This window comes from Camelina sativa, chromosome 11, assembly GCF_000633955.1.
Source record: "Camelina sativa cultivar DH55 chromosome 11, Cs, whole genome shotgun sequence".
In the NCBI taxonomy this organism is placed as follows: Eukaryota; Viridiplantae; Streptophyta; class Magnoliopsida; order Brassicales; family Brassicaceae; genus Camelina; species Camelina sativa.
The window spans coordinates 26,086,471-26,112,332 of NC_025695.1; the positions used below are offsets into that span (position 1 = coordinate 26,086,471).

At 37.6% G+C, this 25,862-nt stretch overlaps 1 protein-coding gene, 1 long non-coding RNA gene and 1 pseudogene across 2 annotated transcripts; 2 read left to right on the forward strand and 1 right to left on the reverse strand.

Annotated features, from left to right (window-relative positions):
* Positions 2,314-14,088, reverse strand: LOC104728350 (annotated as a pseudogene).
* On the forward strand, positions 17,504-19,446 carry LOC104728351. Its single transcript, XM_010447342.1, has 3 exons — positions 17,504-17,968; positions 18,453-19,010; positions 19,132-19,446. Exons 1-3 carry the CDS (start codon positions 17,504-17,506, stop codon positions 19,444-19,446), a joined length of 1,338 nt encoding a protein of 445 aa, XP_010445644.1.
* On the forward strand, positions 22,798-23,259 carry LOC109127593. Its single transcript, XR_002034147.1, has 3 exons — positions 22,798-23,007; positions 23,096-23,134; positions 23,225-23,259. It is a non-coding gene; the product is annotated as an uncharacterized LOC109127593 (long non-coding RNA).

Sequence of the window (25,862 nt, forward strand, 5' to 3'; positions counted from 1 at the left end):
CGGTTGATAAATTAGGTGGTAAGAAAATGTTTAGGTGCATTCATCTTGGTTATTTTCAAAATTCATTGGTCTTTTTGGAATACTATTCTCTCTTATAAACTACCACAAGGAAAATGTTATTCATTGGTCTTTTTCGAATACTTTAAAGCAGGAAAAATATTGGGTAAATATCTCAGTCTTTACCAACTACCACAAGGACAAAAGTAGTGAACAAATTTACAGGAAGGTCTCATAAAAGTCAACCATTTCAATTTGTGTGTATCTTTTTCCAACAAGACTAGATTTTAACCTGCGGTATACTGCGTGCATATAATTTTTATTATTATTTATATTTTATATTGTAATTGTTTGTTAAATATTGAATGTTTTGCAAATATAGAAATAACTAAATTTCCCGACCGTTTGTGCGGCTAAATGTTTATATTATTTTTTTAAGCCGCAATATATTTCATGACCATTTGTTTGTTATAATTACTTTGTTTTGTTTAGTGTTTGAGATTCTATTTTGATTTTTAATTATTATAAAAAAAATAAGGGATCTAAATACATAGTAAGTCATTTATAAGCTATGATTAAGTCACATTTTTCCTAATAATTTAATTATTTTACTCAATATTAGTTAAATCAACTTAATTTTTATATGTCAAATATTCTAATATTAGTAGTGTTGACAAATAATAAAATGAGGATTTAACCTGTGTTAGCACAAATTTAATAATATTTTATCAATTCCAACATGTTCTCTTGATAACCCATCTACTATATAACAATATTATATCGTTTTTTTTACACATTCGTAATATTTTAAAATTTTATTAATTCTATATATATTAATTGTAATATTTAAATAAATGTGAATTGAAGTTCTTCTTACGTTAAGAATCAAAGCTCACAGGTTTTGGAAAACAAAATAAAAATCATATTGTTGTTTTTCCTTGACAAGATCACTAAGCTTATCATCGGCTATGTTTTTCAAAACTTTATACATTCTATCTAGCTGGAGAGGAATACACGGCGTCATGGCGAGCAACCTACTACGAAGGCGAGGCTAATACAACTCATTGATAAAAATATCAGAAACAGGCTCAGTACCATTGGGGATAGAGAAGGAACAGGCATCCAAATCTGGTTTTCTGCAAGATTTTACTAATTTTTTTTTCAATTGTTTTTAAGAGTTTTTTACAAACTTTAAGAAAGGTTTCACCACAAGCTTTGTAAAACGTTTATTTTTTCTTTGAATATAATTTAACATTAAATTTTTTTTTTTTTTTTTTCTTTGTTTGAAAAGGATTCCGAGATAGAATATCTTCAATACAAAATAGAAGGTGTGGTTGAATATATCATAGTTTTTGTTTCCATATTGATTATGCTGTATTTTTTTAAGTTGGAATGTTATGTAAAATATTTAGGAAACAAAATCTGAAGTAATGCTATCTTTAGAAATTTTTTAGGGATTCATTTTGTAAATAAGTACAAATAAAAGAGTAGAACTCAAAATGTATTTCAAAAATTTATATATAGATACGCTTCATACAACTCTCAATCAGAATGATACTTTGTTTTGGGAAAAAATGAAACTTTGATTATGTCCAATTCTTCCGATCGCATGGTGATTCAATTGGGTTTTTTTTGGATTTATGGTTTTATTTAATCATGAAAGTTTTTTTTGTTTTTGACAGTTGAAAAGCTTATTTTCCCTTCATTAGCAGTTTATGATTTTGGATGTAATTTTAGTAGAAAATTGATGCATGGTGCATCTTTATGAAAGTTAATATTTCTGTTTTCTGGTTTGTTTACGCTAACCTTATTTGATTGGAGTAGTTTTTATCTTTTGTAGCAACTTTAAAGTTAATAAAGACCTCATTAGGTATCCATGATAAGCAATATCGTAACGACCTGATTTTTAAATTGACTGGATTTATCCTTGTAAGTTTTTTAAATATATATCTTAAATACACATTAATGGTTTGAATTGAGTGGCGTCATCATAGCAATGTGTTAATCATTTTTGTAATCGTTTATGTTCTTGCCCCAGTCCTTTTCTAATACTTTCATCTCATACTTTAAAAAATTATTTTCACTCCATAAAATACTCCATTTGGCACATTCATACATGTACACATAAACTATCAGATGGATGGCATACTTTGTTTTGGAATATGCTGTTTCAATTAAAGTGTCATTTTCCTTGAGTGTGTGTATCTTTCTAACAACTCATAAGATTTTATCAAGTATCTACCTCTTGATTATGCATTGCTGACACCGGAAAACGTTAGACAAAATCAATATAAGAAAAGTACAGTTTAAATATAAAATTAGCTGAACCAAATCATTTTATTTTATTTTGTTAAGCATAACATTTTCATGATACGTATTACATTGTTATTTAACTGTTACAATGACAAAGACTCTTAAAATATATAGACTCAATTCTTGGATGCAAACTTGGCCTCAAGGTCTTTGACGACATTGACATCTAACTGAAACGCCTGAGCCAGAACTTCTGGATAAATGGGAGGCTTCGATCCAAACACTGTGTTTGCAATTGTAATGACACCAGCGTTCTGGCTACTTAGTCCCGCAAAGGCAAGAGCAGGGGTCTTCCCAATATTCACTTGAAAATGAATCATCCCTATGGGGAAAACAAACACGTCTCCGGGGTGCAAAATTTTGGCGAATAACGATTATTATCTTGATTGGAAGAGACAAACCCGACATATAGAGTTCCCTCGATAAGGACAAGGATCTCAGTGGCAAGAGGGTGCGTGTGAGGCGGGTTTTGGCCATAGGGCGCATAGTCTATGCGGACCAAGGATATTCCCATAGTGTTTAGCCCTGGAATCTGATCGACGTTCACCGTTGTAACGTTGGATTTGACGTCATTATCAGTGTTTCCTGCCTGGTTGAGGCCTGAGAAGAAGAAATCGTCTGCCTTTGCTTGCTTCGGGTCCTTACAAAGCTTACCATTCACAAAAAATGCAAGCAGAAATATTGATTCGAAAGCATATATTACTACTTCGATTTTAATCATAATAAAGGATAACAGTAAGTAGAGAATTAAAGAAACGTTGTCTTTTTATATTATTCATACCACCATTGTTGAGTTTACCAACGGCCACACAGAAGTCTTGGAGTGGACTTGGATCATACGCATTGGAAAAGGGAATGATCAATGCCAAAGTAATAATAGAGATAATAAACTGAGAGACCTTCATTTTTATTTATGCTAATGCGTTTTTATGATTTGCTATATGAAGCATGAGTGCTTACTATTTATAGGGCAAGAACGTATGTTATGTTTGACGTGGTCCAGAGTCATTTGTATCTAGGATGTTTCAAAGTGGCAGTTAGAATGTTTAACAAGTCTATCGTTAATTAATTCGGATTATTTGCATGACACACCACCGCGTGTTATAGGAAAACAATTATGTTTGGAATTATAATAAGTAGAATAAGCAGTAGGTAATGAACTGAATAAGTGGATACAAATGAATTTTTAATGTGGAACTGCCGGGGGGCGAATAAACCCAATTTTAGACGGTTTATTCGGTATATGTTGAAGAAATTTCCGGTTGATGTTCTCGCTCTGTTTCAGACTCATGCTGGGAGTGATAGAGCGGGTAGGATCTGTCAAGAACTGGGTTTTGATCAGTCGTTTCAGGTGGATGCGGTAGGGCAAAGCGGGGGTTTATGGCTATTGTGGCGGTCCGGAATTGGTACGGTTTCGGTTCTCGAGTCTGGAGACCAGTTAATTTATGCCACAATTGGGGATGGTTTGGAGCTTAGTCATTTGGTGGTCGTGTACGCGGCGCCAACGGTGAGCCGACGAAGTGGCTTATCGACTAAGTTGTGAGATGTGATTCATGATGTGGATGGGCCAGTCATAATGGGAGGTGATTTTAATACCATCATTCTACTGGACGAGAGAACTGGAGGTAATGGTCAGCGCTCTCCAGATTCTTTGGCCTTTGGTGAATGGGTGAACGATTTGTCTCTCATTGATATGGGATTCAGGGGTAATCGGTTTACTTGGAGAAGAGGGAAAGTTGAGACTACATACGTAGCAAAACGGTTGGATAGAGTTTTTTGCAACGCATATACGTGTCTGAAGTGGCAGGAGGCATCAGTAACTCATCTGCCATTCCTGTCTTCGGACCATGCTACACTGTATGTTCAGCTTTGTCCGGTGGTGAGAGGTAACCCGCGTAGACGGCCTTTTCGTTTTGAGGCTGCTTGGATGCAGCATGAGGGATTTAGGGAGTTGTTGGTGAATTCTTGGAGTGGGAAGTTATCAACACCTCAAACTTTGGATGGGCTCAGGCAGAAACTTCAGAAGTGGAATAGGGAAGTCTTTAAGCATATACAACGTCGCAAGGATAATTTGTTATCTGAGATCACAGCTGTTCAGGATGAGCTGGAGTGTACTCAGACACTTGTTAAGTAGGGAGGACTTGTTAATTAAGGAGCTTGATGTGGTGTTGGAGCAAGAAGAGGTTCTTTGGTTCCAAAAGTCACGCGAGAAGTGGGTGGTCCTTGGAGATAGAAATACAAAGTACTTCCACACTTCAACAATTATACGGCGACGGAAAAATAGGATCGAGGCATTAATGAATGATAAGGGCAGATGGTTAACCGATCAACAGGAACTGGAAACGCTGGCGGTTGGGTATTACCAACGTCTATACACTTTAGATGATGTAAATGTGGTAGTGGAGAAGCTACCGCAGGAGGGTTTTTCGGTGTTATCTCCAGTTGAGATTAATGATCTCTCGAAACCTTTCTTTGGACAGGAAGTAGATTGCTCGATAAAGAGTATGGGGAAGTACAAAGCTCCTGGTCCGGATGGGTTTCAACCAGTCTTCTACCAGGATTGTTGGGATGTGGTCGGGGATTCAGTTCGCCGGTTTGGTCTGAAATTCTTTGAGACAGGAGAATTTCCAGAGGGGACGAATGATGCACTGGTTGGATGTTGTTAAAACTCGATCTGGAGAAGGCGTATGATAGCATGCGATGGGATTTCCTCGAGGATACGCTAACAGCTGCAGGGTTCCCCGAGAACTGGGTTATGTGGATCATGTGCTGTGTTACTGGACCATCAATGACGTTATTGTGGAATGGTGAGAAAGCAGAGCCCTTTAAATCATTGCGGGGACTTCGACAGGGAGATCCCTTGTCGCCATATTTGTTTGTCCTCTGTCTTGAGAGGTTGTGCCATATGATTGACAAGTCTATTAGTTTGAAACAATGGAAACCGATCAGTTTGTCGCGTGGAGGGCCTAAACTGTCGCATATGTGTTTTGCTGATGACTTGATCTTGTTTGCGGAGGCATCTGTATCACAGATCAAGATAATACAGAGAGTGTTAGAAACCTTTTGTGTGGCATCAGAACAAAAAGTGAGTTTAGCTAAGTCAAAGATCTTCTTCTCAAGTAATATGAGTCGGGAGTTGGAGGGAATGATTAGCACTGAAAGTGGTATCCAGTCCACTACGAATTTGGGCAAATACTTAGGGATGTCGGTTCTTCATAAACAATACGTTTGGGGATGTCCTTGAACGTGTGTCGTCTCGGTTATCAGGGTGGAAGGAGAAGTGTTTGAGTTTTGCGGGTAGGATCACTCTCACCAAAGCAGTGTTAGCGTCGATCCCAGTGCATACAATGAGCACTATTGCTATGCCTCAGTCTACTCTTAAATGGTTAGACAAGCTATCCCGCTCTTTCCTGTGGGGTAATAGTGCCGAGAGGAAGAAGCAACATCTCTTGAATTGGAAGAAGGTTTGTCGTCCTAAAAGGGAAGGTGGGTCGGGGATTCGTTCTACTCTAGAAATGAATAAATCTCTCCTAGCTAAGGTTGGGTGGAGACTACTCAGGGATCATGATAGTCTCTGGGCCAGAGTTTTAAGGAGCAAATACAAAGTAAAGGATATTCATGACCTTTCTTGGTTGATATCAAAAGGTAGCTGGTCTTCGACCTGGCAGAGTGTGGTTGTGGGGTTAAGAGAGGTGATTGTCCCTGGCTTGAGTTGGGTAATCGGGGATGGGAGGTCCATCAAGTTCTGGTATGATAAGTGGCTACTGAATAGACCGTTGTTGGAGGTCGTGTCAGTGGATTTACCTGCTGAATGCATGGAGCTAACAGCTCATGATCTCTGGCAGAATGGGTTGGGCTGGTTAATGGATCAAATTGATCCTTATGTTGATGAGAGCATTATTTTGTGGTTGAGAGCTGTGGTTTTGGATACTGTTACGGGGGCCAAGGTTTGCTTATCGTGGAATGAAACGCCAGATGGGGTGTTCACGGTGAGCTCCGCCTATACGATGCTTACGCGAGATAGTACACCGCGACAGAATGTGAGTTTGTTGTTTGACAAATGCTGGCAAGTTACGGGACCAGAGCGAATTCGTGTTTTCCTCTGGCAGGCTATGAATCAGATTATAATGACAAATGTGGAGCAATGTCGGAGACATCTATGTGATTCAGGGCTCTGCCAGGTTTGTAAGAGTGGTAATTAGACAATCATTCATATTTTACGGGACTGTCCTGCAATGGCGGGTGTCTAAGACCGTTTGGTACCGTTGGGGAGACGTCGAGAGTTCTTTTCCATGTCTTTGCTGGAGTGGTTGTATAGTAATCTGGGGAACAATACTCTGGTGGGCGAGAGTTTATGGTCTACCTTATTTGCTATATCTGTTTGGTGGGGTTGGAAGTGGCGATGTGGAGATGTTTTTGGAGTTAATGGTAAATGCCGGGATAGAGTGCAGTTCTTAAGAGACTTGGCGAAAGAGTTTTATGTGGCGAGCAAACAGGTTGGGGTGATGCAACAGAATAGAGTACCGAGGGTGGAGAGAATGGTACGATGGTTACGTCCTCAGGAGGGTTGGATGCGGTTGAATACAGATGGGGCATCCAGAGGGAACCTGGGATTAGCAACTACTGGGTGTGTTCTTCGTGATAGTGCTGGTGACTGGGTCCGAGGTTTTATCCTGAATATTGGTATCTGCTCAGCTCCGTTAGCTGAGCTATGGGGTGTATACTATGGTCTGTTTATTGCTTGGGAGAATCGAGTTTCGAGATTGGAGTTAGAAGTGGACTCAGCAATTGTGGTTGGTTTTTTGACGACAGGGATCGGTGAGTCCCATCCGCTGTCATTCCTGGTACGTCTGTGTCATGACTTTTTTTCAAAAAATTGAATAGTCCAGATCTCGCACGTGTATAGGAAGGCAGACGGTTAACGAACTATACGTTTTCTCAGCCTTTAGACTTTAATATGTTTGATGTTGTACCGGATTGTGTCCGTTTTATTTTGTTGGAAGATGTTTGTGGAACTGCATTTCCACGACAACTCCAGTTGTAGTTTCTTTAATTTTTGTTGAATAAAGTTGGGGGCTTGCCCCCTTTTCCGACCAAAAAAAAAAAATGAACTGAATAAGTGGAATGTGACGAACAAATACTTAAACGGTAATAACAATTTAGGTTAGTGGGATAGGANGAAGCATGAGTGCTTACTATTTATAGGGCAAGAACGTATGTTATGTTTGACGTGGTCCAAAGTCATTTGTATCTAGGACTAGGATGTTTCAAAGTGGCAGTTAGAATGTTTAACAAGTCTATCGTTAATTAAATTGGATTATTTGCATGACACACCACCGCGTGTTATAGGAAAAAAAAATTATGTTTGGAATTATATAAGTAGAATAAGCAGTAGGTAATGAACTGAATAAGTGGAATGTGACGAACAAATACTTAAACGGTAATAACAATTTAGGTTAGTGGGATAGGAAAATATGTTTATATAATAAGTTGATGATTTTAGCTATTTAAAATATATATTTTCCTACTTAATTAATAAGGATTATTTTCTCTTACGAAAATGTAAGACTGAATCAATATAAGAAAGGTAAAGTTACTACTAAAATATCAAATTTACGTGGAAAGCAATAACTAGTTGGTGAATAAATATTCCCTATTTTGAATTAATGCGCAACATCGAGAAAACAAGAAACCGGGTTCAATTTGTGTGTATCTTCTTTCAACAAGATACTTTGAACATCAATTTCGCATTATTTGCTCATGTTTTCTTTCTTTGTTAATGTTGGGATACAAACAATGTCCCACATCTAAAAATTAAAAAATAATGTTCTAATATATAAGCCAAGATCAACTCAAATTAGTATGAGGCCTTTTGGGAAGGACCCCAATAAGAAATCCGTGTGGGCTTTGCCATCTGGGCCCAAAGCGGACAATATCATACTAATAAGAGAGTTGGCTTGGGCTTGAAAAACCCAACAAGTGGTATCAGAGCCACAAGTTTTGTTGGAGGACTTACTTGATTAAAGATGACGAATTCAAAGCTTGAGGTTGAGAGATTTGACGGATCAGGAGACTTCTCCCTGTGGAAGACAAGGATGTTTGCACATCTGAGAATACTTGGGTTGAAGGATGTATTGGTTGAGCAAGCTCCGCTCCCACCATTAACAGAAGTAGAAGAAGCTGATCCTGCTAACAAGAAAAAGAGAATCGCAGATGAAACAGAAAGGAAAGAACGATGTGAAAAAGCAATGGACATTATCTTCTTAAATGTTGGAGATAAGGTGCTGAGAAAGATTGAAAAGTGCACTACTGCTGCAGAGACATGGACGATGCTAGAGCGCCTGTTCATGGTAAAAACCTTACCAAACAGAGTATATCTTCAGCTAAAGGTATACAAGTTCAAGATGCAAGAGAGAAAGACAATCGATGAGAATATCGATGAGTTCTTGAAGATGATTGCAGACCTAAGCAATCTGAATATTGAAGTTCCAGACGAGGTACAAGCTGTTCATCTTTTGAGTTCACTTCCAGCAAAGTATGAACTCTTAATAGAAACTCTCAAGTATAGTCTAGAAGGCATAACGTTTGAAGAAGTAGCTAGTGCGACTTGATCTAAAGAGCTAGATCTTAATGAAACGTCTGGTTCAAAGTCTCCAGCAGAAGGTTTGTTTGTCAGTTCCAGAGGCAGAGAAAATCAAAGAAACAATAATCAAGGTAGAGGACGATCTAAAAGCAAGGCTAGATCACAATCAAGACAAAGGCATAATAATAGCAAAGGTTGCTGGATTTGTGGAAAAGATGGTCACTGGAAAAGAGATTGTCTCGAGAGGAAGAACAATAATCACCAGAAGAACCAAGTGGAATCTGCCAACATTGCATCAAGTAGTGTTGAACCTCTTATTCTCACAGCAAGTATACAAGATCCTAAAGATGAATGGGTCATGGATTCAGGATGCACATTCCACATCACTCCTATCAAAGATATGTTGTTTGATCTTAAAGAATTTGAAGGAGAAAAAGTGTTAATGGCTAATAACACACACAGTGATGTTAAAGGAATGGGGAAGATAAGGATTGTGAATCTCAATGGCACACAAGTGATCTTAAGTGAAGTTAGATATATGCCATTTGTTGGCAGAAATCTAATATCATATGGACTTCTTGAGAAGTCAGGCTGCAAATATGAGGGTAAGGATTTCAGAATTCAGTTTTATAAAGGGGATCAAAAGGTGATTTCAGGAAAGTACGTGGATGGGCTACACTACCTAGAAGGAACTGTCACGAAGAATGAAGTTTCAGTGGCTAAACTGGACATTGAAATGACAGCAAGGTGGCATTCAAGGCTGGGACATATGAGTCTAAAGAGTATGCAATTGTTAGTAAAGAATGACTATCTGTCTGACAAGGAAGTGAAGACTTTGGGCTTTTGTGAGAATTGTGTGCTAGGAAAGTCACACAAGCAGAGCTTTGCAAAGGGAAAACATACTTCAAAAGGGACTTTAGACTACATACATTCAGATTTATGGGGTTCTCCTTCAACTCCCATGAGCCTTGCAGAATGTCAGTACTTTGTTACTTTTATAGATGATTATTCAAGCAAGGTTTGGATCTATTTTTTAAGAACAAAGAATGAAGTATTCTCTAGATTCAAGGAATGGAAGATTGCAGTTGAGAATCAATCTGTGAAGAAAATCAAGTGTTTAAGAACTGATAATGGCTTGGAGTTCTATAACAATCAGATGGATGAGTTATGTAAGGAATCTGGTATCAAGAGACATAGAACTTGTACATACACTCCTCAACAAAATGGAGTTTCTGAGTGTATGAATATGTTTATCATGGATAAAGTAAGATGCATGCTTTCTGAAACTGGTCTGGAGCAAAAGTTTTGGGCAGAAGCTTCATCTACAGCAGTCTACTTGATTAACAGGTCACCAAATTCTTCAATAGAATACAAGCTACCTGAAGAAGTCTGGTCAGGAGTGAAACCAGATTTATCACACCTCAGAAGGTTCGGATGCACTGCCTATGTTCACATTACTCAAGGTAAGACAGAATCAAGAGCCATCAAAGGTGTCTTTATGGGTTATCCTCAAAATGTGAAAGGTTATAGAGTGTGGATTCCAGAGGAACTAAGGTGTAAGACTAGTAGGGATGTGGTGTTTAATGAGGAGGAAGTCTACAAAGGTCTTTTGGAACCTAAAGAACATACACAAAAGAAGACTAAGAAAGTAACTTTCTGCAAAGATCTCATTCAGGGTACTTCAAATAAAAATCTGCAAGAAGAGAGTTCAGTTGAAGGTGGAGTTATCTCAGAAACAGAAAATTCAGCTGAAGGTGGCTATATCGAAAGTTCAGATTCAGAATCTCCAGAAATTGACAATGATGAGAGTAATGAAGCTACCGAAGATCAAGAAAACTTAGATAATTATCTCCTAGCCAGGGATAGAGTAAGGAGACAGGTCAAACCACCTACAAAGTTTGCGGATTCAAATTTTGTAGCATATGCATTATCTGGAGCAGGAGTTGTTGATCTAGATGAGCCTGCATCCTACTCAGAAGCTAAGGAAAATAAAGACCGGAAGTTATGGGATGGTGCAATGGATGAGGAAATGGAATCTCATGAGAAGAACGGGACATGGAATCTGGTTAAAGCACCAGATAAGAGTATTATTGGTTGTAAGTGGATTTTCAAAAGGAAACCAGGAATTCCAGGAGTTGAAGAACCTAGATTTAAAGCTAGGTTGGTTGCACAAGGATTCTCACAGGTGGAAGGCATAGACTACAATGAAGTTTTTGCTCCTGTGGTGAAACAAGTGTCGATTAGACTACTCTTATCAACTGTAGTTAATCAAGACCTGGAGTTAGAACAACTTGATGTTAAAACATCCTTCCTACATGGTTTATTGGAAGAAGAAATCAACATGCATAAGCCTGAAGGATTTGAAGTTAAAGGGAAGGAAGATAGAGTGTGTCGCCTGGTTAAATCACTTTATGGTTTAAAGCAAAGTCCAAGACAGTGGAACAAGAGATTCATTGTCAAGAGTTCCATAGAAGTGAATATGACCCATGTGTTTATTTCAAAGGCTTGGATAAAACAAATAAAGTGTACTTACTAATCTACGTGGATGATATGTTGGTTGCTTCCAAGGACATGAAGGAAATTCAGAAGTTGAAAAACAGTTTGATGGAAGAGTTTGAAATGAAGGACTTAGGCCCTACAAACAGAATCTTGGGTATGGAGATTATCAGAGATAGGGAGAAGGGAATTCTGAAACTATCACAAGGAAGGTATCTAAGTCAAGTGCTTAAAACATTTAATATGTTTGAGGCAACGCCTGTGGCTACTCCCATAGGTTGTCAATTCAAACTTAAGAGTTTAAGTCAAGAGGAGGAGCAACAGAGGCTAAACTCATGGAGAAAATTCCATATGCAAGTGCAGTTGGTAGTTTAATGTATGCTATGGTGGGATCAAGGCCAGACTTGGCTTATGCAGTGGGTTTAGTCAGTAGATTTATGGGAAAACCAGGAAGATCTCATTGGCAAGCAGTAAAATGTATCATGGGGTACTTAAAAGGTACATTGGATCTTAATCTAACTTTTACAAAGCAGTTGGATTTTCAGGTTCAAGGGTTTTGTGATGCAGATCATGCTAAGGATCTAGACAGAAGAAGATCTATTACTGGTTACATATTTCAAGTTGGAGGTAACATAGTAAGTTGGAGATCGGGTTTGCAACAAGTTGTTGCACTTTCAAGCACAAAATCAGAATATATGTCACTAACAGAGGCAGCTAAGGAAGCAGTTTGGCTGAAAGGAATATGTTCTGAATTGGGTTTTGTTCAATCTCAGGTTAAAGTATTTTGTGACTCACAAAGTGCTATATGTTTGGCGAAAAATAGTGTATTCCATGAGAGTACAAAACATATAGCTGTGAAGCACCATTTTATCAGAGATATGGTTGAACAAGGTGAAATTTTGGTTGAGAAGATTCACACATCAATCAATCCAGCAGATCTACTTACTAAATCATTACCAGCTAATCGATTTGAAGAAGGTCTGCTACAGCTCAGAGTCGTCTGAAGTTGTGGGTTCCTCAGACAAGCAAACTACGGTGACATGTAGTTGGAAGTTACCTGAGCATTTTTTGCAGTGGTGTAGACATCAAGACGGGTTTACTAGTGTTTTGTTGTTGAGCTGCGAGGTTTAAGGTATTAAAAAAAAAACAGTGAGATGATGTTGAAGATAAATCACAGATGTCTTCAATATTCAGAGTACAAAGACAGTAGACAAGGCAAAATCATGCGGAGCTCTATTTGATGTACTAAACAGGTTCTAAGACTAAGGATAAAGAGTCTTGGAAGGTTACCTGAATCTGTGAAAGAGTCTGATGAGTGACTAGAAATTGTTGCTCGGTGGTTTTGGATCTCGCAAAACAGTAAGAAGATATTGAGTTTCAGCCTATATCTTAGGTACTGTAAAGTGAAGATTTATGAGTCTAAACAAAGCTGAAACTAAGTTTAAAATCGTTTACCTGTGCTACACATCGGTGAAGAATTCAGTGTGAGAAATTGCAAGGAGTGAAACAAAAAGTGGGTTAGCTTGTGTTTCAAAGAAATTAACGGAATTAATTTCTAAGCAAGGAGAACAAATTGTTTAGAGGACCTGGGTTCTAAGAAGAAAGTGGAGCTTAATTTCGTCATTCTCAATTTCGGAGATCGGAGTCGCAAATTGGTACCTGGGTTTCGCTGAAGGGGAGGCCATAGGATCGTGGTACATGGTTTGAGGGGAGGTTTGTTGGGATACAAACAATGTCCCACATATGAAGATTAGAAAATAAGTTTCTAATATATAAGCCAAGACCAACTCCAATTAGTATGAGGCCTTTTGGGAAGGAGCCCAATAAGAAATCCGTGGAGGTTTGCCACGTGGGCCCAAAGCGGACAATATCATACTAATTGGGGAGTTGGCTTGGGTTTGGAAAGCCCAACAATTGGTATCAGAGCCTAGGTCAAAAAATGAACCTAGGGGAGTGGGTGTGGGCTCTATGTTCGGTGTGGGAGGATCTCTCAAAAAGATGACATGATGAAGGGTGCCTCAAGAATATTTCAGGAATAAAGGGATACCGAAGCCTAGGTACCTGGATTTCGCTGAAGGGGAGGCGATAGGATTGTGGTACATGGTTTGAGGGGAGGTTTGTTGGGATACAAACAATGTCCCACATCTGAAAATTAGAAAATAATGTTCTAATATATAAGCCAAGACCAACTCAAATTAGTATGAGGCCTTTTGGGAAGGAGCCCAATAAGAAATCCGTGCGGGCTTTGCCATTTGGACCCACAGCGGACAATATCATAATAGGAGAGTTGAATTGGGCTTGAAAAGCTCAACACTTATTCTTCTCAAGGTTAATTTGGTATGCATAGAAATTTAATATGCCGACAATACTAAAACGTAAGATTATTAGAAATTTAATCTTATGCGGACCAATGATATTCCCATGGTGTTTAGTCCTGGGATCTGATCAACATTAACTGTCGTCACATTTGAGCCAACTTGATTATTGGTGTTCCCGGGAGTTTAAGTGTCGTCACAACATCAAAGTTAGTCATAAGAAGAAAAGTAGAAAAATATTAACCGGAAGTTTCATTTCGTACTGCCATTTAGATCATCAGTGGCCACACAGAAGTCTTGTAGTGGACTTGGATCATAAGCATTGGCAAAGGAGATGACTAAAGCAATTATGGAAATAGGGATGAGAGATTGAGAAACCATCATTTTTGTTTTCAAGCACAAGGTTTATGTTAATACTCTCTCTAAATTTGTTATGCATGTGTTGATGGTGAATGGTCAGTGGTTTAAAATTTATAGGACAAGAGCATAAGTCATATTTGACATGGAGGAACTAAAACCAAATATTTAATGGCATTACACAGAGTGTGGTGGACTTTTAGTTAGAAGAGAGTATTTTACCGAAATAAAGACTAGTAGTTGGAAACTTGAAATTCCATTAGGAAGATTGGCCAAATGTTTATGAGTAGAAGTCAAAGAACATTAAAAATTGGACGTTGTCGCTGGCACCAAGATCTAAAACTCTGCTGCTTGTCTGGATCATTGATCCCTCTAACATTCCAACAAAACATCAGTATTACAAAACATTACAACAAATTTGCTCATTGATAGCACCATTTGATAGCACTAATTCTGTAACTGATGTTAAAGAATAGTTTTGGATTTTAGCAATTATATTACAGCACTTTATTAGTGTTAAGCCCATTTATAGCATAAGCGGGAAGCGAAAATCACTTTGACGGCCCAAAATTTTATTCAATTGATCTAACACTTAGCCAAAAATTTTATTCAACCGCTCGATATTGGACTAAGTCTCAAAATTTTTTATTCAAACACTTAGAACAAAAAAAATAAAAAGTCTCGATATTTGACTAAGTCTCAAAACCTAGACCAAATCTACCACCGTCGCCGTCGCAGACGAAATTTTTGATTCCGACGTCTTCGATTTCCTTCTATCTTTGTATCTTCTTTTTCGATTTCCTTCTGTCTCTGTGTCGCGCGTGGTCTGTATCTTCTTCTTTGATTTCTCCGTCGAGCTATATCTTCTCCGCTTCGATTTCTCAGACGAAAGTAGCCTAAAATTAGACAGCTAATTGTTTTTTTTTTTCAATTTCATTCTAATCTTCAATCAGTAACCTAAATTTCACTTTTAATCTCGTTTTGTGAGGTGTCAAGCTCGTCCAACAACAAAGACAAACTTGAAAGAAGAGAAATCTAAAACCTAAACAACAAATCTGTAAGTTTGTTCACGTTTTAGGTTTTGTGAGGTGTCCTCTTCATGTGCTTGAACTGATTTTTGCTTGATTTTGGTCGAATCTGAAAATTGCATGTTTGTGTCCTCTTCATGTGCTTGATTTCTGAAATCTGTCGAAAGTAAATTTCACTTTTAATCTTGTTTGTGTCCTCTTCATGTGCTTGATTTCTCAAATCTGCTTTATTTAGATTACTGTATTGAATTTTGTTAACTGTTTAAAAACTTATGATTAGTTTTAGATTCAACTGTTTAAAAACTAAAATGCTGGACAAGGAATGGGTTCATCTTAGCAGGTATGTAATTGATTACATACTTTTAGGATTTCAATAAAGGAATATCGACATTAAGTTATCTTCGTTTGTGTCGTTCTTTCTTCCAAATATAATGAAGACTTGATCTAGCAAACGAAATAGGTGCTTGGAAATTTGTCCGGATGGTGGCTGCTGAGTTAGGAGATAGTGGCATGGTAATATGCCCATGCGTTGACTGTAAAAATGTAGATCGTCATTCGTGTAGTGTTGTGGTTGCTCATCTAGTAACTAGAGGCATGGATGAGACTGGGGAAAGATTGGTATCATCACGGTGAAGTGAACTCATGGGCTGAATTCGTTGAGAAATTAAATCGGTGGAATGATGAGATTTGTGGTTTATATCAAGATGCTGAGTTTATGGATGAAGAGCCGTTAAGAAATTGTGAGAATGCTGAGGGGGAAGACAAGATAAATGATGAGTTCTACGCAAAGCTAGCTGATGCAGAAACCCCTTTATATCCAAGCTGTTCTTCCCATAGCAAGCTATCAGCCATTGTGACATTGTTTAGAATGAAGACACAGAATGGCTGGTGCGACAAAAGCTTCAATGATCTCCTTGAGACATTGTCAGAAATGTTACCGGATGGTTGATATGCTCAAATTTACCCTAGAGCTACTCTCTCAAATTAAGAGATCACTGTAGTATTTAGGGATCATATCCACAAGTACTCTAGATCACACAATAGATTTATTAATCTTTTAATTAAGCTAAACAGAAATAAATTGTATTAAAATCAAAAGAGCAAGAAAAGCAATAAAAATAAGAGTTAATTCAATAAAAGAGAAGATAGGTTCAGAGAAATTCTCAGGAATTCATACAAATCAGTTAAAATAATTGTTAGGATTTATTAAGAACAATTCTAGAACTCAAATCACAAAGGTAAAATTAACCAGCTCTCGCTGCGAATATTATCTAAGTCTAAAAACTTGAATTCCAAATCTCTTTGCAAATTTTAATGATAAAACTAGCATTAAATTCAGGTTTGATAAGTTTACAAAATCCCTAAATCAAATCTCTTTGTAAATAGGTATTTTGCTCATCTAAGATTATTTCAGGAAATTAATAACACTCTCATGTCTATCAATTAACCTAAGATCAGATTCTAGGTTGCTCTCGCTACTCTAGAATACACAATAAACCAATCTAGACGAAGAATTCTATAGATAATAACCTAACAATCTGATAACCTAAAAATTCATGAATTCCTTTGAAAACCCTAAACCTAACAAGAGATCTACTCAGACATGATCAATGAAACACAAATAATGAATAAAATAGATAGCATTAAGAGATTAAAAGAAGTAGAAGAGGAGTTCTGAATCTTCTCTGGAACGAGTCATGATTCTTCTCTCCAAAAACTCTCTAAATCTCTCAGGGTTTTTTCTCTCAAAAATTGAAGGGAAAAATAAAGCTTAGGTCTAAAGAATGACCATAAAATCCCATTTATATTTCTAAAACACGTCTAGCGACTCATGATGCAAATATGGAAAACTTTGGGGCAGCTTTGTAAATCTTCAAAACTTGTGGGAAAACTTCCGATTCTACTGTTGGATGATGCATCGATCGATGCTATCACTAGCATCAACCGATGCTTATGTCTGAACTTGTCTTCCAACTTCGTAGCTCAGCCTCAATGCTTGATTGTATGCCAAATCCTCCTATTTAGCTTTATTATGCTCCCATCTATGCTAAATCCTATAAAGACTCAAAAGACTCTAAAAATACCAAAAACACTCTATAAATAAGACTTATATCATGGCTAAAAACACCTAAAAACCATGATATATCAATGGTAATGTACTTCACACATCACTGAATGATGTGAAGAAATTTCTGAAGTCTTTTGATATGGGTTATCAAAAGATTCATGCCTGCATAAATGATTGTTGCCTAATCAGAAAGAAGTACAAGAAGCTGGACAACTGTCCCAAATGTAAGGCTTCAAGATGGAAGAGCAATATGCACACTGGTGAAATCAAGAAGGGTGTCCCACAAAAAGTATTATGGTACTTTCCGATAATTCCTCGTCTGAAGAGGATGTTTAGGTCTAAAGAAATGGCTAAAGATTTAAGGTGGCATTTCAGTAACAAGATCAACGATGGGAAGATACATCATCCAGTAGATTCTGTGACGTGGGATCAAATGAATGATAAATACCCATCATTTGCTTCTGAACCAAGGAACATCCATCTTGGACTGTCCACAAATGGATTTAATCCGTTTATCATGAAGAATACAAGGTATAGCTCTTGGCCGGTCTTGCTGGTGAACTATAATTTGTCTCCTCACCTATGTATGACGAAGGAGAACATCATGCTTACCTTGTTGATTCCAGGTCCACATCAACCGGGAAATATCATTGATGTCTACTTAGAACCTCTTATTGAGGATCTAGTGCATTTGTGGAGCAATGGAGAATTGACATATGATGTTTTTAGTAAAACGACGTTTACACTTAAGGCAATGCTTCTTTGGACTATAAGTGATTTTCCAGCTTACGGGAATCTGGCTGGCTGCAAAGTAAAGGGAAAAATGGGCTGTCCTATATGCGGGCAGAACACAGATAGTTTGTGGTTGAGTCACAGCAGAAAACATGTCTTTATGTGCCATAGAAAATCTCTACCTCCAACACATATGTATCGAGTTAAAAAACATGGTTTGATGGACATGCTGAACATGGGAGAAAGGACAGAATATTAAGTGGCCGTAATATTGCTCAACTCTTGAAAAATTACAGAAATAATTTTGGAAATGGTAGAGAACCTGGAAAGAAAAGAAAAAGGACTGAATGTGTTGGTTCAGTAGCTGACAGTGAGGATGAAGATTTTGAATCCGAGGAAGAGGAAGAAGAAGAAATTGACTTGGATGAGTTATGAAGATGGAAAAAAAGATCAATTTTTTTCAAGCTACCTTATTGGGAGGTATGTTGATTGCTTGAATATAAATTAGTTTCTCGATTCAGGTTTTTATTAATTTCCTTAACTGTGTATTTGTATTTGGTTAGGAGCTGCCAGTAAGACACAATTTAGACGTAATGCATGTGGAGAGAAACGTGGCTGCAAGTATTGTCTCGACACTGTTACATTGTGGAAAATCAAAAGATGGTATTAATGCTCGGAAAGATCTTGAAGTTCTAGGCATCAGAAAGGATTTACACCCTAAATCCCAAGGTAAAAGAACGTACCTTGCCCCAACACCTTGGTCTTTGTCAAAGGCAGAGAAGAAAATCTTTTGTCAACGACTATTTGACTTCAAAGGACCGGATGGATATTGTTCTAATATATCGAGAGGTGTAACCTTAGATGATTGCAAGATCACAGGACTCAAATCTCACGATTATCACGTTTTAATGCAACAAGTTCTCCCAGTTGCAATTAGAGGTTTATTAACTATAGGTCCTAGGTTGGGTATCACACGATTGTGCACATTCTACCACAATTTGTGTCAGCGTGTGATTGATAGAGAGGAAATTTCAGTAATGGAAGCTGAAGTTGTGGAAACACTCTGCATGTTTGAACGATTTTTCCCTCCAACTTTCTTTGATATTATGGTGCACTTGACGGTACACTTAGGAAGAGAAGCAAGACTAGGAGGGCCAATACATTTTCGTTGGATGTACCCTTTTGAAATGTACTGTTTTCAGATTTATACTTAAATTCATAAAATTGGATGATTATGTGTAGATATTCATAGTTTTCGTTCTGACTAGGTACATGAAAATTTTGAAAGACTATGTAAGAAATCGAGCAAGACCAGAAGATTGTATAGCTGAGTCATACCTTGCAGATGAAAGCATGAAGTTTTGCAGTGAATTTCTGAAGAAGACAACAAAAGTAGAAGAGAAGCTTGATAGAAATACAGAATATGAAAGCAAGTCCATATTAAAGGGTCGTCCAATATCAGCAGCAACGTCTATGGAGCTTACTGAATCAGAGAGACAGATTATCCATCTTGCAGTGATACAAAACACCGCTGTGGTGGAGCCATATGTGGAGTAAGTTGTTGTTTCCCGATTAATCTCACTTGTTAGTTGTCACTTATTAATAGTCCTAGGCAATCGGCAAAAACTGTTTAAACCAAACCGAATAAACCGACGATTTCAGTTTTTGGTATCGAACCGATTTACTGTTATAAACCGATAGGCGGATTTATAATTAGAGTTCGGTTATCGGTTCGGTTCGGTTCGGCAGACGATAACCGATCGGTTTTCTTGGTTAAAGGGAACAACATATAAAAGACAAAACCCTATATTTCTTAATGCAACTATGTTTTCTAATCTCTTCCGTATTCCGCTTCTCCTCACAAAGAAACCCTCTTCTTCTTCCTCCTTTTACTTTCTTCATCTTCGTTCTTCTTACCACTTGAAGCAATCGTTTCAGTCCTTCTTCTTTGTTCTTCTTGTACCGCAAATGGATATCGAACAGACTCACATCCAACCCGATCACATAGCCGAAGAATTGGTCTCAGACCTCTCTTATTGTGCCATTTATTGATTCAGTTCGTGATTTATTGGTTCAGTTCGTGATTTACTGGTTCAGTTTGTGATCTTCTCAGTTTGCGCATTTGGACTATAGCATGACCTAGTCCTTCCAGTCCAACAAGTGGATCTCATCTCGAAGAGAGAGAGGGAAGTTTACCGCCGCCGTTGTGGTTGGCATCGCCGTTCCTGCCGCTTGCTCACCATGAGCAATGTATCGAAAACCCTAATTGTTAATGGGCTGGGCCTGTTATTTTGTTTTTTGTAATTTTTTGTTAATTGGGTTTTTAATTAGTTTGTAATTAGATTTGTTTTTTTGAGCTCATTAACATTGTTTTGGTGTAATTCGGTTAATATTAACCGAAATAGAAAAAATATCAGTTCAATTCGGAATTGATTTAAAACTCAAAAACCAACCCGAATAACCCGAACCGAAATTTAATTCGGGTTATTTTGGCAAGATTTTTAGATAACCGAAATTTTAAAAAACCGATTAAACCGAACCGAATAACTTGATTAAACCGAATGCCCAGGACTACTTATTAACAACAGTCTAATATTTCATGTATTTTCTATCTACAAGCATGCACCTGGAATATTTACAAAACACTAATGCAAGAGCTAGACGTGATGGAACATTGTTGTGGAAGTTTCATACTAAAATTTTTGGATCATGGTTAAAGGAATAGGCAAGTATCTTTTATTAGTGAAATTTATATACATTTGACGGCCCAAAAATTTAAGCTGACTTCTGTCAACTGTAGGTGCATATTGATTCAGAAACACATGGAGAAACTCTTAAATAGTTGGCATATGGTCCGCGTAGTACAGCCAGGGCATACACGGATTATATAGTAAATGGGCAGAGGTTTTATACTGTCTCAGTTCAAAGGCAAAGTCAGAATTGTAGGGTCTTTTATGAGGCAACAAAAATGTGTAGATCCAGTGCAAGAGACACTTCACAAGTAGTTGATTTAGTGTCATACTATGGTGGAGTTCTTGACATAATATTGGTGGACTATAATGTCTTTTATGTCCCTTTGTTTCGGTGTCAATGGACAGTTAGAGGTAATGGTGTCAAAGTGGAAGATGGATTCACACTTGTTAACCTCAACCACAACCAAGTTACATTCTCAAAGGATCCATATATATTAGCCTCTCAAGCAAAGCAAATATTTTACTCAAGGGAAGATGATATGTCTAATTGGTATGTTGCTCTGAAATGTCCTCCCAGGAGAGACAGTGAGGAGGATTCAGCAGATGCAAATCTAGATTGTGGGCCATTGCCATCAGTTGTGTCCATGACCGATGATGACTTAGATGATGAAGCACAAAATGCCAGAGCTGACTGTGAAGGCATTTATGTTTGAAAGAAATGTTTTAGTTAAAAAAATTTAGTTTTACTCTAATGTATCTTTGGATCTTCTCGTTCAGTAATGGAAGCTTCATTTAGTTATGTTATATTGATTGATCACTTGTTGTTAATAATGTTGTGATTTGTGTTTAACTGTTATCTACTAAGTATGATTTGTGTTTAACTGTTGTCTACTAAGTATGATTTGTGTTTAACTGTTGTTTACCATTTTTATTAACTATTTATCTTATGTTTTCAGGTGAACTAAAATGGGTCAGAATAAGAAAGCAACTAAAAGGAAGAAGAATGTGGAAGAAAGTGCAGTAGAGTTTGTGTGTACAATAGAACCTGAGCTGCAATTTGAACAACATCATTTAGAGGATACTGAGCATCAATCTGAACAGCTTCAGAATCATGAGGAATCTGAACTGCCTGCGACTCAGAATGATGGAGAAGACGAAAAGTCTGCTGCTGAAAATGCTGACGAAGGTATAAATGATAATCCAGTGGATGACAATGAGTCTGAATTGCCTGCTGCTGATAATGAGGTGGAAAAACATCAGCCTTATCGTAAGAAAAAGCGAGGATCTACCAAAATGAAATACATTGCAAAGGATCCAAATACACAGGAGAAAGTTGAGTACAATGAGATGGGAGAAGCTTATGGTCCTGGGTCAGTGAAGCTGGCATCCTATGTAGGATGTTTGGTCCGGGAACATGTTCCAGTATTAGTTGATGATTGGAGGATGGTTAGTGCAGACTTGAAGACATTCTCTGGAAATCCATTCAGGTTGCATTTTTTCCACTATAAATATGTTAAATATAGCTTATTCTAATTACCACTCATTTTTCACAATGTTTTTATCAATGTAAATGCAGGCTAGATTAGAACTTGATGAAGAGTATCAAAAGACTTCTGTGATGAGCCAGATGGGATGTTTGTGGAGGTGCTTTAAATCACGTCTTGTAACTAAGATCAGAAAAGCTTCTAATAACCAAGCCAGGATGAAAATGCGACCGAATAATATAACAACATTTCTATTTAGGTTATAAGTTTGGTGATTGTATTATAACATTTCTTGCTTGCTATATTTTAACAACATTTCTATGCAGGTTGTTAGTGATAAATTCAAGGAACGAAGGCGTAAACAGATTCCTCACACTTGTAGCCGTAAAGGAATGGTTAGACTAGCAGAAGAGAGGGTGAGTTTTTAATCGTATGATCTTAGCTATATTGTCAAATAATTACTTGTAATGTCATTTCTTATTTTAATTTCCGAAAAAGGAATGCCCTGAACCATCTAAGGTCACAAGGCTGAAAGTTTGGGTAAAGTCAAGAACTAAAAAAGATGGAACGCCGGTTAATATTGTTGCCGCTGAAAAGATTGTCAGTCTAAACTATACTCTATATTTTCTGTTTGAATGTTTATGAATTAGTAGTCAAATAATGTAACTTGTTTATGCATTTGTTTATTTGTTATTCAGAGAAAGGCAACTGCGTTGGAGAGTGTTCCTCATTCAACAACAACAAATCCAAAGTCAGATGGTCTTTCACAATTGTTAGGAGCTGATAATCCTGGTCGGTTAAGGGCTATGGGCAGAGGGATGAGTATGACAAAACTGTCTTTTTTCCAAGTCAACAGTAAGTGTATGGCTGAAATGAAAGAAAAGCAAGTTAGTTTACAAAGAAAAGTAGATGACTTACAAGCTGTCATTGAACATTTGAAGGTTAGTAGTCTTTTAACATTAAAGCATTATTAGAGTGAAATGGTATTGATTCATCAGTTCTAAGTTACCTTTTGTTTTTATGTAACAGAGAGGAGAACCTGAGGTCGGGGAAAATTCAGCTGCAAGGGTACGTAATCATGTTATTTTTTTTTGGCAGTAGATCATATATCATTGATTTTAACTTACATTTAACTTTTAACGATGAAAATATTTGTAGAGTGTCACTAATAGAGCACATCCTAAGTGTTTGCTTTTGGATTGTAATGGTACTGGTGAGATTGTTGCTGAAGCAAGTGTGATGTCTTCTGATCCTCAAGACTTTGTGAATGGGATTCCATTAGGGCCTAACTCCTATAAAGTATTGGTGGAAACTGCAATCAAACCAGATGCATTCCTATGGAGACCTACAACTAACATCTTGAATATGGAACAAGCTGTTGGAGAAATGCTTGCTTGGCCAGATGACAATTGTATTCTCCAAGAAGACAATGCGCCAAAGGTAATAATAACATATATGTATATAACCGGGTATTTTGATAATCAATAACATATATTTTCACATGTTTTAGAGTCCAAATACAGCTTCTGCAAACAAGTGTATACTACTAAATTGGAGGGGAAATGAAGAAGTGGTTGTTGCTGAAGGGCGTTGGCAGTCAAAAGAACCAGATGTATTGGTTAATGGACTTCCAATCGGACCTAATGCAGTAAATGTATTTGTGGATGTGGTCTTGAAACTTGAGACATTTCTATGGAGACATACAACATAAATTAGTATCATTGATGACTGTTTGAAGACTTTCGTAGCATGGCCTGCAAGTAGAGTTGTGTTTGAAACAACCACAGATGAATCTCCACTGTCTTAGTCTCAGATTCCAACTCCTAATATGCAAACAATCTCATCTCATAATCAGATATCTGAAGCAACTCCTTCAGCCCCTGTCAAGAAAGCTAAAAATGTTATAGACTCACCTGTTCGGAGATCGCCGGTAATGTACTTCACTCCTTTAAGTGTTATTTATGTTATTGCTAATAGTATGGCCTGCCAATATATAAATTGTTGATGTTTAGTATTGTTGTTGTTGCTTAAAATATGTTGTTATATTGTCAGCGTAAAAAGAAAGAGTCAGTTAGCAAGGAAAATCAGAAGTGCAAATTGTTGGATATTACCGGAAGAAGCGGGTCGTTGCTGAAGGATGTTGGTTTTCAAACAATTCAGACCAAGTTGTCCATTGTGCTCCATTGGGACCTAATGCAGTACGTGTTTGGGTAGATGTGGTGAAGGTTAATGATGCCGCTGTTTGGAGGCGTACTTCTGCTATCGAGTGTATGGAAGATGCAATTGGTACAACAATCGAATGGCCAGAGGACAAAGTGGTAATGGTTTGAACTGTAGTACCTTTATCTAGATTATGGGAACTTATGCTATTTAGACTTGTGTTGTTTAGCTTATGGGAACTTATGATATTGAAACTTATGTATGTTGAGACTTATGTATTTTTGGATTAAAGTGTATTTGTTGGATGTTTTATATTATATATATTTTCATATAAAACAGTTCCACTTTTAAAATGTAACCATATAATAGCTCTAATATGAACAGGTAATATAGCACAATGGATTTTAATATTATCAAAAAAACACTAAATCATAGCACAAATATTAAGACATTATAGGAAATGTAACAGCAATAAAATATTGCAACAATATAAATTATAACAGCAGTGCAATAATTTTATTGAATAAGTTTTAAGAGCATTTACAGAGGCTATATTTAAAACATTTATAAGGCCAACATTACGCTATTATATATAACGATATAATAGCAGGAGTAAAAAACTTTATTGTATGGGGGGTCTATTATATCTTGGGCAGAGACAGTGTTTACAAAATTGTTGTGTATCACATATATTAGCATTTATCGTACGCTAAGAATGGAGAAATTTGTTGTAGTGAAAAGAGGTGTTTTGGGTAACTAGTGGCGCAAGGAAAACCTTCCTGCTTGGATAGAGCCTTTTCTAAGCTTGGCTATAATCTTCTTTTTTGACTCTTGGATAGGACTCTGATGAAGCCACCGTTAGAATCTTCGGGTGGTTTCTCCTCTAGTTCATCTTCGAGAGGACTGGCAGATGTGGTCCCGAGATGTTGGCCGATGTCCTTCTCCATAATAGGGTTCTCCAAAAGGATAACCAGAGGGCTCGTCATAGGAGTAGCAGAATCCACCTGTTAAGGTTGTGTCTCTGATACAGGGGATAAAGGAGGGTGCTCTTCAGGGCTGGGTGAGGAAGAGGGAGCCTCTTTTGTGGTTCGCTTAACCCACATCTTTGAAGTTGTTCTAAGTTGCACGACTTCTGGAAGAGGAGCGCTTGGAGCAAGATCAGGGGCGACAACTTTTTCTTTACCTTTCCTCCAAGGACAAATAGACTCTGAGTGGTACGCTTTCTTGCAGCACGTACAGAGAGGTGGAGCATTGGTACAATGCTTTGAAGTATGACCTGCTTCAGCACACAAAGGACACACATGAGGCAGGTGCAGACAGGACACTGAAACCCTACGTGTAACTCCCGACTCGAACGGGACAAAAACGTTCTCTGGTAAAGGTGTGTGTAAGTCAATCTCTGTAATACCTTTGCCACTTCGAAGTTCGTCATTTGCTCAGTCTCTTTGTGGAGGCAGATTGGGTGTCCCACCAAGCTCGCAATATGACTAAGGGCCAGCGGACTGTAGAATTCATACGAGATGTTTCTAAGTTCAATCCATACCGGAGCTTTCTTTAACGACGGCTTGGAAGGTTGGACTCCGGGAGTCCATTCAGCTACAAACATAGTCGAGCCATCAATTGACCAAATACCTTC